Raw genomic sequence first — 17,780 nt, 5'->3', positions numbered from 1 at the left:
TTGATTTTATATTTGCATATTTTTTTATCACGAAGTATCTAAACATTCGGCAGTTTATATCATCGAGATATCCTTAGACTGAATTTCTTAATATTCTTTGTTATTCCTATGGAAAATTTCCAATTATCTGATAATGATAATCCTAAATGTGTTTGACTTACTGCTCAGCTAGTGAGATTTGAGTTTGCCCAGATATTTATAATTTGGTACTAAAAAGATGCTCCTTCCAGTGTGTATGAATACAATTCACAAATAAATCATATCATTAACATGATTTAAGGTCAAAATTTTTTTTATTATCACATGCGCCATAGAACAATTGTGTGGTGGTTTGGTTACACATTGTACAACATTGTCGTCAAATTATCAATGTATTTTTACAACACTGGGAGTCATACACAATATATATTTATATATATATTTATAATGTAGTAACACAAATAACAAATGACAGGGTCTTGAACTACCCGCAGCTCTTACTATCAAATCAAGATAAGATATAACACAATAATAACCCTGTCTGATATATTCCAATTTTGGAGAGACTAGGTCAGAGTTATGCTTCAGCGTCTTTTGATGTTTCTGCTATGTTCATAGGAGAAAGGAAAGGTCTGCCCCCATGTCTATCTCCTTTGGGTCTACTCCCCTGGTAACAGAAGGAATACATTTTGATAGTCTGTTAAGTTAATTAAATGCATGTTTCTAAATCATCTGTAACTGTACAAGTGTAGCAATCAGAATTTTTTAAGAGTAAATAAAAGTTTACGAAACTTACTTCTACCACCTTACACACTCAATATGGTTAAATCTTTGAACTTTGACTTGTTTGAAATTGAAACTACAAGTAATTACAATTTTTTTTTTTTTATTCTCTACACTTCCATGTAAAAAACTTGAGATTATACAACGACTTAGAACAGCAGGGATGCAAAAATTCCATCAGAATTGTGGGACTGAAAGACCCCGGGGAGAAAGAATCGGTTGAGTATTGTGTTCAGGCAATCATAGGTTTTGTGAGTGAGATTCTGAAGGGGAACTAACATATGAAATTTGAGAAAGATTCCTTTAGGACTTTCAGTGAAATAAGGATAACAAACTTCAATTATCAAAATCCAAGATGGCCACCTGACAGGCATGTTGCTTTCTGATCGATCCCAAAATGCATTATGCATAACAACGGACCTAGGGACACAACATGAAATTTGAGAAAGATTTCTTTAGACTATCTGAGAAATAATGATAACAAACTTCAATTATCAAAATCCAACATGGTCGCCTATCGGCCATGTTGTTTTCCGATCAGTCCAAAAATGAAATATGTACATCTACAGACCAAGGGAAACTTACATCTTATACAAATGTATATGAGAAAGATTCCTTCAAACAATTCTGAGAAATAGAGATAACAAACTTCAATTATCAAAATCCAAGATGGCCGCCTGTCGGCCATGTTGTTTTCCGATTGGTCTCAAATTGCAATATGCTTAGCTAGAATTGTTCACAGGGGGAGGGAGAAACGGACAGACGACAGACAGACGGACCACAGACTACAGACGCAGGGCGATTTGAATAGCCCACTATCTGATGATGGTGGGCTAAATATAAATTGCCTGACAAAAAAACTTTGCAGAGAAGACATGTTTTGATACCTGACAAACAGCTTCGCTCCATTCTGTCCCATCAGGGTGGCTTTATCTCCTTCAACCAGCAGCATGCAACCCTCTCTCATCCCCTGTCACCATATAAAAAAAAGATTTATCAAACTTGGCAGCATAATATTAACAAGGCCAATGCATATTAAGCTGGTCTTCCAGTTAACGTAGAGGATTTGTTTGATTCCAAGGACAAGAAAAAACTTTTCATTTTTCATGCTAGTTCCATTTTGAACAATTTATGTCACTTTTCAATTTTTGATAATTCAGTATGAAGTCTGACTGTATACATTATAGTTCAATAAGCTAGAACAGCTAGTTGATACTTTTAGTCTGACAATATTATCCATAAAATAGGATTTATTCTTATGAGTAAGACTTTGGTGTCCTAAATTTTCACAAAGTAGTATTGAAAACCCTAATGCATGTTCAATATCCATAATACAGATACATTTGTCTCTGAATGTTAGAATACACATGTTTTAAACATGGATACAATATACATGTGTATGCCTTTAAATATGGACACAACTTCAATGACAGTTGTGTTGAAATTAGTGATGCTGAACATGACATTGATTAGCTTCAAGTTCAAAAGGTTATTTCAGAGTACTGAAATAGCAGTTTACAGTAAACAAGAGGCCCATGGGCCTTAACGGTCACCTGAGATTTGAATATTTCAGTTAATTTAATTGACCCTTTTTGAACCCACCCATCAGCCCCTAGGGGTCAGTCAGGGCCAACAGGTGTATACCATTAAGCTGATATCCAATGCTGATAATGTCAACAAAGTTAGAATGAATTCCGATAGAAATCAAACAAATAATAGTCAAAAACGTGATTTCCCTATATAAACTATAGTAAAATCTACCCCCTCCCCAGGGGCAAACTTGTGACCCCAGGGTCATGAAGTTCATTACATTAGTAAAGCACTATAAGACCCTTCCAGCTATGAAGAGTATTTGATTCTGTCTTAATTGGGTCTTGAGAAGAAGATCTTTGAAATTTCAGTCTATTTGACCCTTTTTAGCCCCGCCCATCAGCCCCTGGGGGTCAGTCAGGGCCAACAAGTGCATACCATCAAACTGCCATCCAAAGCTGATAATGTTAACCAAATTAGAATGAATTCCAATAAAAATCAAACAAATAATAGTCAAAAATGAGATTTCCCAATATAAACTATAGTAAATTTTACCCCCTCCACAGGGGCAAACGTGAGACCCCTGGGTCAGGAAATTCACAATTTTGGTAAAGCACCTTAATAACCTTCAATCTATGAAGAGTATTTGATTCCATCATATCTGAGATTAGAGAAGAAGATTTTTGAAATTTCAGTCAATTTTACCCTTTTTAGCCCCGCCCATTAGCCCCTGGGGGTCAGTCAGGGCCAACATGTGTAAACCATCAAACTGCCATCACAAGCTGATAATGTTAACAAAGTTAGAATGAATTCCAATAGAAATCCAACAAATAATAGTCAAAAATGTGATTTCCCTATATAAACTATAGTAAAGTTTACCCCCTCCCCAGGGGCAAACCTGAGACCCCTGGGTCATGAAATTCACAATTTTGGTAAAGCACCTTAAGACCCTTCCATCTATGAAGAGTGTTTGATTCCACTACATCTGAGAGTAGAGGAGAAGATTTTTGAAGTTTTAGTCAATTTGAACCTTTTTAGCCCCGCCCCTCAGGCCCCTTGGGGATGGGGACCATATAATTCACAATTTTGGTTGACCTTTAGCCATAGAAGCTTCCCGCCAAATTTCACTGAATTTGGTTTAGGGGTTTTGGAGAAGAAGTCGAAAATGTAAATTGTTTACGGACGCACGACGACGGACAAAAGGGGATTAGAATAGGTCACTTGAGACTTTGTCTCAGGTGACCTAAAAATAAGGCATATGTTTTAGATCTGTAAACAGAGCAAGCTAGCCCTTTCATCTTACCCAAACAAAAGTATACATTAAAAGTATACATATTTGCCTGCTATGAACCAAAATTGCTGCTAAAGTTAGTTTTTCCCATGTAGACACACTTTAGGATAATCCCGAAATTTTGAGAAGAAAAAGGCCATAACTCTGCATAGCATGTGCAGATTAAAGCAATAAGCCAAAATGCACATCCTCAGTTCCAAAGTTTGGATGAAATCTGTAGGATGACTTGTGAGAATAAAATTCTGTATTACAATCATAGTTGAAGGGACATAACTACATCCAAAAATCAGCACAAGTACAAAACTTAAATGTGCTTTGAACGTATCAGTGATGCTTGATGAAAACTGTAAGAATTGACAGGGCAAGATCATAAACACAGAGTGAGACAGATGGGATGTACACAAAGTAAAACATAACGCTTTAATATGAATAAAGTAATAGAACAAATATTCTAAAATTAATTCATTATAAGTTTGAGGCAAATAAACATAAATGTAAATCTGCAACTAAAACATTTGAATGTAAAGAAATATACTCGTTAGCATACTTGTTCATTATAATGAGAATTAATTGCAATTAGTACATGTCCTCGGTAGGTCAATTTCAATATAAGTAAATGTGTACATAGGAAAATACATGCTTTATAAATTAATCCAATTGACAATAATATATTAATTACCTGATGACTTGAAAATTGCGAAATGTGTATAATTATTGAAAAAAATAAATTCACATAAATGTGCTTAGGTCTGGGCAAAAAAACTTGAAGGAATTGTAAGGATAGTTCACATCCAGTGTAGGGAATGAAAAGCTGTGAGATGTAGTATGTTCAATGTTGTATAGATTTTGTAAATATGAATTATAACTGAAATTCCAAATTAAATTTCAAACATATATAGTTAGGGACTAGGAAACAAGTTTATAAACATCTAACATGTATAAAGTACTTACCAGAACTGGTGGAGCATCTGGGTACTCATGGTACTGTTTGATCCTAGCCTCACGAGTTTCCTGAAAAACAAATGTAGGAAGAAGGTCATTTTTTACACAATAGAATTAGGATAGTTTGATGTAGAGTGAAAAATATTTTACCACTATCTCCGTTTCCAATTATTGTTGTGTATATCATATTTCCAAATTAGCACCCATCCTAGCATTCTAATTCTATGTATGTACATAATCAAGCCCTAGTCCTGTGTCTGGAGTTAAAGGGTCAGGCAAGGTCCCATTTGACAATTTCATGTACTGGAGACCCTGCAAGCTCATAACTACATTATGAATAACATTATGAATAACATGATTTTGAAGAGGAACATTTTCACTTTAAGAGACATTCCTTTCATGTAGCATGATAATGGTGTTCAGGTGAAGTGACATGGACTCTCAGGAGTCTCCTTCATAGGATCTGGGAGTTGGCAACCTTGGTCATGCTTGAAATTGTACAAGATGCTACCCACTTTATCTTTGAGATAAAATAATAAAAACTGATCAAGATAATTAATTATCTATCTATAATTAATTACCTATCAATAAATATACTACCAACAAAAGGCCACTTCAGTACATCAGTCTAGGCCAATTATCTATTTCTATCCTTAAAACAGTAGGCAAATCTGAATAGCTTACCCCCATATGGGTGCTGCCTGGTGCGGGCTCCGTGTAATGTGCATTGATGTTGAAAGGGACCAGGTTGATGGCCAAGAAGCTAGGTGGGTACACTATAGGCATATCGTTGGTGGTGTTGATGCTAAAAGTAGCTACGTTACTGCCTGCACTTGATCCAATGTATGGTACTCCATCCTGACAATAATAAAATGAGATTAAGATATTCATAAAACAAACAAATAAATTTTTATGAATTTGTCAAACTATTTTTTTTTAAGAGAAGATGTATTCTTGTTACATAAAATCCTGGTGACAAAGATGTAAATCATAATTCCTCCTTATATATGTTTCTGAGATCTTAATGGATAACAAAGTATTGTACAGACCTGCTCGACCCTGTGTTTGATCTCATCCACCAACCCTTCTTTATACAGAGTCGTGAGGAGACGGAAAGTGTTGCCTCCTCCTGCGGGAAAAATACACAGGGATAAATTCTGTTTAAAACAAAGCTTTTTCTAACCAGATCTAAAAAAATCTTTATGACAACATATGTCGTAGATATTATTCATATCAGAAATAAATCTGGTGGATTTAAAACAAAATAGACTGTGTAAAAAGATTTACAGCAGGGCTAAGAAAACTTACCAGGGGTTACTGAACTCTGAACCAATGATATTTTTGTACAAGTAAAGTTATTAAATGATGGACATTTGATATAATATTCTACATTTGCTAATTGTTTAGAGGATTATATTTGAATACCATTTACATTTTAGAAAAATTATATTTTGATGTACATAAATTTCTGGCACGAGACAGGGGTGTATCATTTCGACATTTATGCCCCCTCTGTGTATTAGCTGGATGATGCAATGCGTGAAAAAGGAACCCTGCGTAATTAATTGGACACTGACATCAATTGTGTCTCAAAGAGATAGACATAGAAGGTGAAATGAGTCTCGTGTGTCACACACAACAGCAGATGCAGGAGAAGACCAGCAAGTTGGAGGAAGAGGATTGACAGATCAGGGAGGAAACCAACCAGATGAAGTCAAAGGTAAATGAGGATGAACAATGAAACAACAGCACAATCAGGATAGAGGATCTGGAGGAAATAGACATTCTGTTCTCTTGGGAGTGAAGTAACGATCAATGGTAAAGTAAAGGAAGAGGTCATCAGAATAGGTTAGGTATCAATATCATTTCAAAAACTGCGGTCTGGAAATCACAAGAAATTTGAAGGAAGACGTAACGATCAATGGTAAATAAAGGAAGAGGTCATCAGAATAGGTTATATCAACAGCATTTCAAAAACTGGGCAGAGTCTGGAAATCACAAGAATTTGAAGGAAGACAAAGATAAAATCATACAAGAGCAATGCAACATCAGTGCCATTATATACAGTGGAAACATGTCAGATCAACAGGGAGATAGAGAGCAGGCTGAGAGGGTTGGAAGGAAGGGTTATTGGAGTGAGGTGGCAAGATCAGATCAGCAACAAAGAGGTAGACGAGAGAATAGGGACAGGAGACACAACATGGAGAAACAGTGCTGAAAGTGGAGATATATAGGACATGTACTGAGAATGGAGGGATATAGTATAGGACATGTACTGGGAATGGAGGGAGATAGTATAGGACATGTACTGAGAATGGAGGGAGATAGTATAGGACATGTACTAGGAATGGAGGGAGATAGTATAGGACATGTACTGAGAATAGAGGGATTTAGTAAAGGACATGTACTGAGAATGGAGGGAGATAGTATAGGACATGTACTGAGAATGGAGGGATATAGTATAGGACATGTACTGAGAATGGAGGGAGATAGTATAGGACATGTACTGAGAATGGAGGGAGATAGTATAGGACATGTACTGAGAATGGAGGGATATAGTATAGGACATGTACTGAGAATGGAGGGATATAGTATAGGACATGTACTGAGAATGGAGGGAGATAGTATAGGACATGTACTGAGAATGGAGGGAGATAGTATAGGACATGTACTGAGAATGGAGGGAGATAGTATAGGACATGTACTGAGAATGGAGGGAGATAGTATAGGACATGTACTGAGAATAGAGGGATTTAGTAAAGGACATGTACTGAGAATGGAGGGATATAGTATAGGACATGTACTGAGAATGGAGGGATATAGTATAGGACATGTACTGAGAATGGAGGGAGATAGTATAGGACATGTACTGAGAATGGAGGGAGATAGTATAGGACATGTACTGAGAATGGAGGGATATAGTATAGGACATGTACTGAGAATGGAGGGAGATAGTATATGATATGTACTGAGAATGGAGGGAGATAGTATAGGACATGTACTGAGAATGGAGGGAGATAGTAAAGGACATGTACTGAGAATGGAGGGAGATAGTATAGGACATGTACTGAGAATGGAGGGAAATAGTATAGGACATGTACTGAGAATGGAGGGAGATAGTAAAGGACATGTACTGAGAATGGAGAGATTTAGTAAAGGACATGTACTGAGAATGGAGAGATTTAGTAAAGGACATGTATTGAGAATGGAGGGAGATAGTATAGGACATGTATTGAGAATGGAGGGATATAGTATAGGACATGTACTGAGAATGGAGGGAGTTCGTATAGGACATGTACTGAGAAAGGAGGGAGATAGTATAGGACATGTACTGAGAATGGAGGGAGATAGTATAGGACATGTACTGAGAATGGAGGGAGATAGTATAGGACATGTACTGAGAATGGAGGGAAATAGTATAGGACATGTACTGAGAATGGAGGGAGTTCGTATAGGACATGTACTGAGAATGGAGGGAGATAGTATAGGACATGTACTGAGAATGGAGGGAGATAGTATAGGACATGTACTGAGAATGGAGGGAAATAGTATAGGACATGTACTGATAATGGAGGGATTTAGTAAAGGACATGTACTGAGAATGGAGGGAGATAGTATAGGACATGTACTGAGAATGGAGGGATATAGTATAGGACATGTACTGAGAATGGAGGGATTTAGTAAAGGACATGTACTGAGTATGGAGGGATATAGTATAGGACATGTACTGAGAATGGAGGGAGATAGTATAGGACATGTACTGAGAATGGAGGGAGATAGTATAGGACATGTACTGAGAATGGAGGGAAATAGTATAGGACATGTATTGAGAATGGAGGGAGATAGTATAGGACATGTACTGAGAATGGAGGGAGATAGTATAGGACATGTACTGAGAATGGAGGGAGATAGTATAGGACATGTACTGAGAATGGAGGGAGATAGTATAGGACATGTACTGAGAATGGAGGGAAATAGTATAGGACATGTATTGAGAATGGAGGGAGATAGTATAGGACATGTACTGAGAATGGAGGGAGATAGTATAGGACATGTACTGAGAATGGAGGGAGATAGTATAGGACATGTACTGAGAATGGAGGGAGATAGTATAGGACATGTACTGAGAATGGAGGGAGATAGTATAGGACATGTACTGAGAATGTAGGGAGATAGTATAGGACATGTACTGAGAATGGAGGGAGATAGTATAGGACATGTACTGAGAATGGAGGGAGATAGTATAGGACATGTACTGAGAATGGAGGGATATAGTATAGGACATGTACTGAGAATGGAGGGAGATAGTATAGGACATGTACTGAGAATGGAGGGATATAGTATAGGACATGTACTGAGAATGGAGGGAGATAGTATAGGACATGTACTGAGAATGGAGGGATATAGTAAAGGAAGATCAGTTAGGTGGGCAACACATTGAAAGAGAAGACATATTGAGGCCAAGAGTGACAAAGATGAGAACAGCAGAGGAAGAAATATAGGGGAATTGAGCTAGTGGAGAGATACACCTGAACAAATATAGGGCAGGCAGCTCAGGACCAGTGGAGATACACATGAAACACTATAGGGCAAGCAACATAGGGCCGTAGCCAATATAGAGATACACCTGGAACATTTAGGACGAGCAGCATAGGGCAGCAGCCAATATAGAGATACACCTAGAACATTAAAAGGCAAGCAGTTTAGGACAGGAGCCAGTGGAGAGATACACCTGGAATACAATAGGGTAAGTAGTGTGGTACCTAAGACAGTGGAGAGATACACCTGGAATACAATAGGGTAAGTAGTGTGGTACCTAAGACAGTGGAGAGATACACCTGGAATACAATAGGGTAAGTAGTGTGATACCTAAGCCAGTGGAGAGATACACCTGGATTACAATAGGGTAAGTAGTGTGATACCTAAGACAGTGGAGAGATACACCTGGAATACAATAGGGTAAGTAGTGTGGTACCTAAGACAGTGGAGAGAGATACACCTGGAATACAATAGGGTAAGTAGTGTGGTACCTAAGACAATGGAGAGATACACCTGGAATACAATAGGGTAAGTAGCGTGATACCTAAGACAGTGGAGAGATACACCTGGAATACAATAGGGTAAGTAGTGTGGTACCTAAGACAGTGGAGAGATCTTGTAGTGGCCTAATATGTGATGGCATACATGAAGGGGATGTTGTACATGTAGGTACGTAAATTCATTTCTGAACCGTGAATCAGCAGTTTGCTGGAAAAATTAATTTCCTAGTTGAAGTACAGGATACTTGAAATATAGTTTTGAATGCATTTAGAAACAAAAATGCATGCTGCATTACAGAAGGCAAACAGATAATATATGTACCAATAAACACTGCTTCAGCTTTTTTGACGGCCTCTATTGGAATGGGCTGTGTATGGATGCTGTCCAATTCATACCCTAAAAATAGACAATGGTACAATTCAATGAAGGAGTGTTCCTGTTACAGTTCTTGGCTTCATTCTTTAGATAAATGATACAAGATTCTGGGTGGGTTCTCTCGACGTTTTATTCCACGCTACTATAGAAAATGTACAGAAAAACCCTGTAAATTGAAACAAAGACATTTGGTTTGGTTTGGTTTGTTTTTGTTTAACGTCCTATTAACAGCCAGGGTCATTTAAGGACGTGCCAGGTTTTGGAGGTGGAGGAAAGCCGGAGTACCCGGAGAAAAACCAACGGCCTACGGTCAGTATCTGGCAACTGCCCCACGTAGGTTTCGAACTCGCAACCCAGTGGTGGAGGGCTAGTGATAAAGTGTCGGTACACCTTAACCACTCGGCCACCGTGGCAAAGACATGCTTTCACTCACGGACACATACACATACTATAGACCTATACGAGTAAAGGGAAATAACTCCTAACAAAACTTTATACTATAATTTACGATATAGTGCAAATTACTTAACGTAGAAAAAGTACAATAAATGTTATTTTACATTCTATATCTATACAAATGACATTTCTTGATATATTTATCCAACTATGATACATACAGGCTAGTTCCGTTTTCATATAAATGTGTTATACGAGCTTTGAGAAATAAATGCATAGTTAAATATATATGAATAAAAAGTATATTTAACAGTTAATTTGGAATGGTTCAGCTTCTTATTTAAAAATAAGTTAAAGTATTAGATAAAAACCTATTTAGCAATTAACCACTTACCCTGCAGCTATTGAGCAGAGGTTCCCAAAACATGGGTCCATATAATAGCGTTGCGTAGTACCCATAGATACATTATTTACGTACTGGCTCTTTGAAGTTTCGGGTAGAAGTGCCCAGGTAAATTTGCCGGGTACCCAGGTAAGAATCAGTCAAAGGTCATATCCTATGACTAGTCAATGGTCAGTCTACAGTCATGTGTCATAACATGCATACTAATTACATTTACGTAACACACAACACACAAATACAGAACGTATACAACGTTATACATACATTAAGGTGGCTTAATTGACTCATAAAATATAAAAGAATTTAAAACAATTACATTTATCCTAACCTTATCTAATATCTACAGGATATATTACTAAGTAATATATATAAGAGTATAAATTCTATCCTGTAACATTCCAAAGGAAAACGTTGCATGTATGTTAATAGATATAGGTACAGTAAAATCTATCTATAATGATCGAATTTCACAGACAAGAGGGAAATTGTTAATGTAAATATCTGCATTTGTTATATGATTAAAAAAAAAATATGGCTATAAGCACAATTCGAGGTTCTTAACTTACTTCTTATGTGAAATTCTTTGTCTGTTTGTCTTAGAATATATACATATATAAATATATGTATATATTATAAGTATAACTTAAGTATCCCTTGTTAGTAATTAAAACATATGTGACTGTTTGTAAAATACTGTACTTGTGTCTTGATAAAGGGGCAGACTGTCTAGAAAATTTGACAATTTACTTGTCTGTATACTTTCATTGTTACTACATGCACTACATGGCCAATTAACTATTTCAGCAATACACATCCAGCAAACATAGATCTGTTTGTTATTATCAAGTACTTATATTGGACTATACTGTTTTTATTACTTAAAAAATACCAGACCCTATATATATATATATATCTTATTTATATTTACCTCTCATGGATCTGTCCTGAATTGCAATGACAAGGTCCATGAATGCAAGTATTCTCAGAAGTGTGATACCTTACTGATTCAGGATTTAACTGACTATGGTGGAACATTTTTTTAATGTAAATCAAAACTCACCCATGGCTTTAAAGGCCTTCCTAGCGATATTGGCATATTCGTCTCTATCATGTAGAGCATATGGTACAAATAATACCCGCTTCACCTCCCTGAATTGAAAAAAGTTACAATGTCAATTTGTACAAACAACTGCTTCAATTAAAACAAATTTAAAGTGACACACATATATTAATCATTGTGTGTAAATGTATAAACATATGAAAAAAAAGTCTTGGTTAAGGGTATAGGTGAGGGGCAAAAAGATATGTTTACCCCCCTTCCCACCCACCCATTCTAAAAAGTGGGTGTGTGGGGAGGGGGGGGGGGGGGGGGGGGAAACATATCTTTTAACTGATAGTGTTGTCTTGAGATGGAATAGTAAATAATGCATCAACAGCAATATGGTAATGTCTCATGTCTTATATTCAGTTAATACATTGCTCTGTGCCATACACGTTTCACAATTAACTTTCATTCATAAATCACGATCCATACAAGAGTTTTATTTGATACAACTTTGAGTTTGAATTCTTCCTTGTGCAAATGATGTCACTCACAACTACCACTGCTAAAATGGTTACTGCTGTCAAGTCATGAGAGAAAATGTGCAAGACTAAGTAAGAAAAAAAGTCAATCATTGCAATAACTGAAGGTTTCTGTAGAATTAAATGACTTTAATATGACAATGTTTTCTTGCAAAATAGAACCTGCACCAATTCTTATTCGAAAGTTGCAGGAACCTTGACGGCTTGTGAATGGTATTGTCTCCACCCTCCCTATTTCCCCGGCCACAGGGGTAAAATCAGCTGAAATTTCCTCGGCCCAGATATCAACATCAAATAATCTTCAATTTAGAAAATATATAAGTTTTATTTACACAGACCTGGCATTCATCTCTGGACAGAGATTGAAGTTAATTATAGGCTAATTTCCTTTCGGTTGGACATAAATTAAATTGGTTAGAATTATAAACAAAGGATTGCATTCTGATAGTTTGCCACTATTGACCACGCCCTAACCCAGGGACTGAGGGGTGGGGCCCAAAGGGAACGGGATTGGTTAATATTTCAACAATCTTCCTCGAGTAAGATTACAGGTTATTTTTTTTTTATTAGTCTATGTGTATATTGAACTATTGGGGTATCATTTTGTAAGAAGTGTCGATCATATGATCTCCGCTACACATGCACCTGTCAAACACTAGTACTCTTTACTCCCACTTCATCATCACGTTTGTAGGTACACATGTACCTTTTCATGTATAATAAACCTGTGTGTTTTTAATCAGGGAAACGTTTTCTACAAAACCAGTGTTTTTTTCAGGTAATTTTTTCAACAGCCTATGCCTTTTCAATTGGGAAAATAATTGCGGTGTTTGGTGAATTTGGGAAAATAGCAAATAATGACAAAATACTTAAATAAGTCAAAACACTTCATTTATTGGCTTTTCTAGTATGCCTCATGATATGAAGAGTCAGTAGCAAGCTTTCTGGGTTATTACTTAGACTACAAAACAAAGGAAGTTTTCTTGTTTTCATCTTGGTGTTTGTCTATGGACTCTCTGAAACGCTTGCCTGCATGTCATTTGTGGAAAGCGCAATAGTGATCAGGATTCGAGCTACCTCCCTTATACCGTTTATACGACTAATTGAGGCCAACTTGCCTATCGCGGAAGTAAATTTGTCAGTCTACTATTCACGTGTATGATGATCAACTATCGTACCATAATATTCACATATTCTAGGAATGAAATACAATACAGATAACCAGATAGAAATTCAATACAAAATTTTTTTTTTTTTAAATTGGGAAAAATGATGTTTCAAAATTGGGAAAATACTATTTTTTTTGGCAAGGGGACACAGCCTTAAGTCGGCTGTAGATCTGGCCAAAAAAAATCACTGAAAACATACATATTTATCATCGTAATGAAACTGATAAGGAATGTGCTCAAATCAACTGAGCACAGGAAATATTAGTCCCCTTCTGGTGAAGCCCGGGTGACTGAAGGTTCTTTCCCTCCCTCTTGTACGTATATATATATATGTAATGCCAAAGTTTGTCAGGGCTTCAGCGGCTTCATTGTGACCTCAAGTGAAATTGGCTAAACTTCACACTTCAATAAATGACCATAATATCTTGAACAAATTTGAGTTTCAGGGTTTTTGGGTCAAGGTCAAGGTCACTGCTACTATTTCAGAGGGGACATGTATTGCTTCAGCAATACCCAGTATGTTTGTTAGTTATGTTACAGATCTAGAAGTATTTTTTGTGAGGTATATGAGACGACTCCTGAAAAGTCGGTGCGAGAGTCAGCAGTGTTCTTGATTAATGATATATACCTGAGCTTAGTCTCTGAATACACATTTACAGCTGCTTTACCTCCTTGATTAAGACTTCTGTCACTTGTATTTATTTTTGGTCGGATATGCTTTAAAGTGGTTATTTCATTCCTTGTAGTTCTGGGTCAACTGTAATAAGTATAAAATGTTTTCTCAGCTTGCTAGCATCTCTATCCATTCATTTCCTAATCCTCAATAGAATTATCATAATCATTATTTAAACAGTTTTAAAAAATTGGAAATGATCTCAGATACATGTATGTCTAATAATGAGGCGTTTTTTTTAATGACGCAGAGTGTGAATTTGTGTTATATTGGGTAATGATAGGCTTTATTATAAACTTAAACCCAACAAAAATTGATCTAGTTTGATTCTTTCAGTATTTATACTGATGTAAACTACAGGTCAATACATGTACATTGTACATACTGATACATTTCAAACTTCTATACACATACATAATCAGCTCATCATTTGCAGTTTTGTTATCGACTGTTTGTGCCTTGCACCCAAGCAAAATGTACCTTCTCTACAATCTCTTAATCTTCTTTTTTCAAAATACTAGCGATGGTGACATCCTTATATTCTGAATGCCCTTTAGTCAGAAGGCCTGATAGTCCGAAAATATGTAAATAATACATGTTGTTTAGTAATGTTGACAAATAGTTTTAAGTTAGTCCGCATTCCCCAGACTCTCATCATCGCTCGAGACTGCCTCAAACAACAGTCTCTCGTTTGAGGCAGTCTCGTGCGAGGACGAGAGTCTGGGGAATATGAAACTGTAGTACTGACTGTGACAGCTACGATTAAGAAAGGCATTATTGGCTTTCATGTGAGTAATCTTGTTAGCAGACATGACCAGTGTTTGTTCTTGAAGTGATGTATCAATGTTGTAATCACAAAATTAACTGACTGTGTCAAATTTAACCCTGAATCGGGATATGTACCAAATCAGGATTCAGGTGAAATTTTAATGATTTTCCAGGCATTTCCTGCGTAATCCGGGATTGTTGACAAATATGGGACTAGAGGGCATACAGCGATCCTCCAACACTTAAGATTTTCCACACAGCGCTGGTTAAAAGAATGTTTTGTTTTGATTTAGTGTTTTTTGTTTTGTTTTTTTTTCATCCTAGGTATATAGGTAAAAACTGGATAAAACATATAACACTGTATGGAAGCGACTCCGGATTGGTATTAAGCGAAGCGAAACCAGTTGTTAGCAGGCCAAACAAGAGGTAGGCTGCTTACAACTTGGTTTCATTTCGCTTAGTACCAATATCTGGTGTCGCTCCCATACTGTGTATAAGGTTATAATAGTTAGTAAGAGATGGGACAATGTTAAATGAATGGAAACGGTTTGGTCTCTAATCGGTACAAGTTCGCAAAACAAGAGGCCCATGGGGCCTGTATCGCTCACCTGGTTGGATTAGACCAAATGTCAAAATAATGTTCATATTCAATTTGTTTTATTTGTAAATCTCTAACAATGCTATATATGGTTGTAGTGTGGGAATCCGAACTGCTTTAAAGATTAATGAAGACCAGACTCTCTAAGGTCTGAAAGACCTCATGAATTGTTTTTAGAACATGCATGCATTCATAACTTTATGACTAGTAGCGATTTAAAGGAATTACCTCTATTTCCCATATTGGGCCCCACCCTTTTGGCCCCTCGGGGGGTCAGAGCCACCATTTATGCAAAACCTGTTCCCCTTTCCCAAAGGATGTCTCTGACCAAATTGGGTTAAAATCCATTCATAACTTTATGACTAGTAGCAATTTCAAGGAATTACCTCTATTTCCCCTATTGAGCCCCGCCCCTTAGGCCCCTCGGAGGTCAGAGTCACCATTTATGCAAAATCTGTTCCCCTTCTGCCAAGGATGTTTCTGACCAAATTGGGTTCAAATCCATTCATAAGTTTATGACAAGTAGCGATTTAAAGGAATTACCTCTATTTCCCCTATTGGGCCCCGCCCCTTTGGCCCCTCGGGGGTCAGAGTCACCATTTATGCAAAATCTATTCCCCTTTCCCCAAGGATGTTTCTGACCAAATTGGGTTCAAATCCATTCATAACTTTATGACAAGTAGGGATTTCAAGGAATTTACCTCTATTTTCCCTATTGGGCCCCGCCCCTTTGGGTCAGAGCCACCATTTATGCAAAATCTGTTTCCCTTCCCCCAAGGATGTTTCTGACAAAATTGGGTTCAAATCCATTCATAACTTTATGATAAGTAGCGATTTAAAGGAATTAGCTCTATTTCCCCTATTGGGCCACGCCCTTTTGGCCCCTTTTGGGTCAGAGCCACCATTTATGCAAAATCTGTTCCCCTTCCCCCAAGGATGTCTCTGACCAAATTGGGTTAAAATCCATTCATAACTTTATGACTAGTAGCGATTTAAAGGAATTACCTCTATTTCCCCTATTGGGCCCCGCCCCTTTGGCCTCTTTTGGGTCAGAGTCACCATTTATGCAAAATCTGTTCCCCTTCCCCCAAGGATGTCTCTGACCAAATTGGGTTCAAATCCATTCATAACTTTATGACTAGTAGCGATTTAGAGGAATTACCTCTATTTCCCCTACTGGGCCCCGCCCCTTAGGCCCCTCGGGGGTCAGGGTCACCATTTATGCAAAATCTGTTCCCCTTCTGCCAAGGATGTTTCTGGCCAAATTTGGTCAAAATCCAATAAAATCTTTTTGACTAGTAGCGATTTGAAGCAAATGTTGACGGACGACGGACGGACGACGGACGCTGCGCCATGACATAAGCTCACCGGACCTTCGGTCCAGGTGAGCTAAAAAACGGTACAAATTTGCTAATTATTTGTGTGTGGCAGGTTTTAATTGTACATAGTGATATGGTCGCTTTCTAGTTTCGCGCTAGGGGATCCGGATCAGTCGGTAGAGCGGCGGACCAGTAATTAAGCCGATCGAGGGTCAAAGTACGACACAATATTCAACTTACCTCAGAAATGTCTTGATCTGGTCTGTACAGTGTTCGAGATAACCACCCCCATGTAAAGTGGAGTTAGAAATAAGAAGAAGTCGCCTTCCCATGTCTGCACTTACAACATGTGCCTGACTGTCACATGCATATATGTCACTCCTTGATGTCCCGCGATAACACTACATGTATGTAAAGTGAAAGCGGAAGTGACGTTTGACAAACAGATCGCAATCAAAGTACTGGAAGTCCTGAAATAAAAAAAATCGAAAGCCTGTTCGATTCACGTCTGTTGGGGAAATCCGAAGATTTCTTTTTTTCCATAATTATCTTTCTATTCACTAGCACAAACATACACAAAACCCGGGGAACCCCCCCCCCCCCCCCCCCCCCCCCCTCCACAACCTGTGAAATATGGAGTTAAAATAAGTGGTTGGTGGCGAATGAAAGGGTATAGTTAAAGTGTACGTTTGTTTTGTATTGTTTTACGGCCCATCGTCAGTTGGTGGTCAATGTTATAGTTATTGAATAGCATTACTAGTGTATCCGAAATATTTGTTGAAGGGGCGGGTACGAGGCGCGTCAGCGCCGAGTCCCCCGCCCCTTCAACAAATAACTCGGGTACACGAGTAATGATTTCAATAACTGGCTTGTACCATGGCACATCCCACTTTGTGTAAATCAAATTCTAGTTCCTTTGTCATTGACCAA

At 37.6% G+C, this 17,780-nt stretch overlaps 1 protein-coding gene across 1 annotated transcript; it reads right to left on the bottom strand.

Annotated features, from left to right (window-relative positions):
- Window positions 1-262: 262 nt before the first annotated feature.
- Window positions 263-17,270, bottom strand: LOC117330543 (alpha-aspartyl dipeptidase-like). Its single transcript, XM_033888931.1, has 8 exons — window positions 17,091-17,270; window positions 11,800-11,888; window positions 9,887-9,961; window positions 5,575-5,654; window positions 5,210-5,383; window positions 4,535-4,594; window positions 1,650-1,732; window positions 263-646 (listed from the first exon to the last, which is right to left on the bottom strand). The coding sequence occupies exons 1-8, from the start codon at window positions 17,180-17,182 to the stop codon at window positions 592-594; spliced, it is 708 nt and encodes a 235-aa protein (XP_033744822.1). The 5' UTR covers window positions 17,183-17,270; the 3' UTR covers window positions 263-591.
- Between the last annotated feature and the right edge of the window lie 510 nt (window positions 17,271-17,780).

The sequence above is a fragment of the Pecten maximus genome, chromosome 7, assembly GCF_902652985.1.
Source record: "Pecten maximus chromosome 7, xPecMax1.1, whole genome shotgun sequence".
NCBI classification, from domain to species: domain Eukaryota; kingdom Metazoa; phylum Mollusca; class Bivalvia; order Pectinida; family Pectinidae; genus Pecten; species Pecten maximus.
The sequence above is the reverse complement of the archived record's forward strand: the minus strand, read 5'-3'. Positions and strand labels throughout refer to the sequence as shown.

Bases quoted from the DNA above. Each gene is read 5' to 3' on its own strand.
- LOC117330543 (XM_033888931.1), bottom strand. From the start codon at position 17,182: ATGGGAAGGCGACTTCTTCTTATTTCTAACTCCACTTTACATGGGGGT. The intron at 11,889-17,090 runs GTAAGTTGAATA...TTTTCAATTCAG, and splicing joins CAGATCAAGACATTTCTGAG to GGAGGTGAAGCGGGTATTAT. The intron at 1,733-4,534 runs GTAAGTACTTTA...ATATGGTGACAG, and splicing joins CAGATGCTCCACCAGTTCTG to GGGATGAGAGAGGGTTGCAT.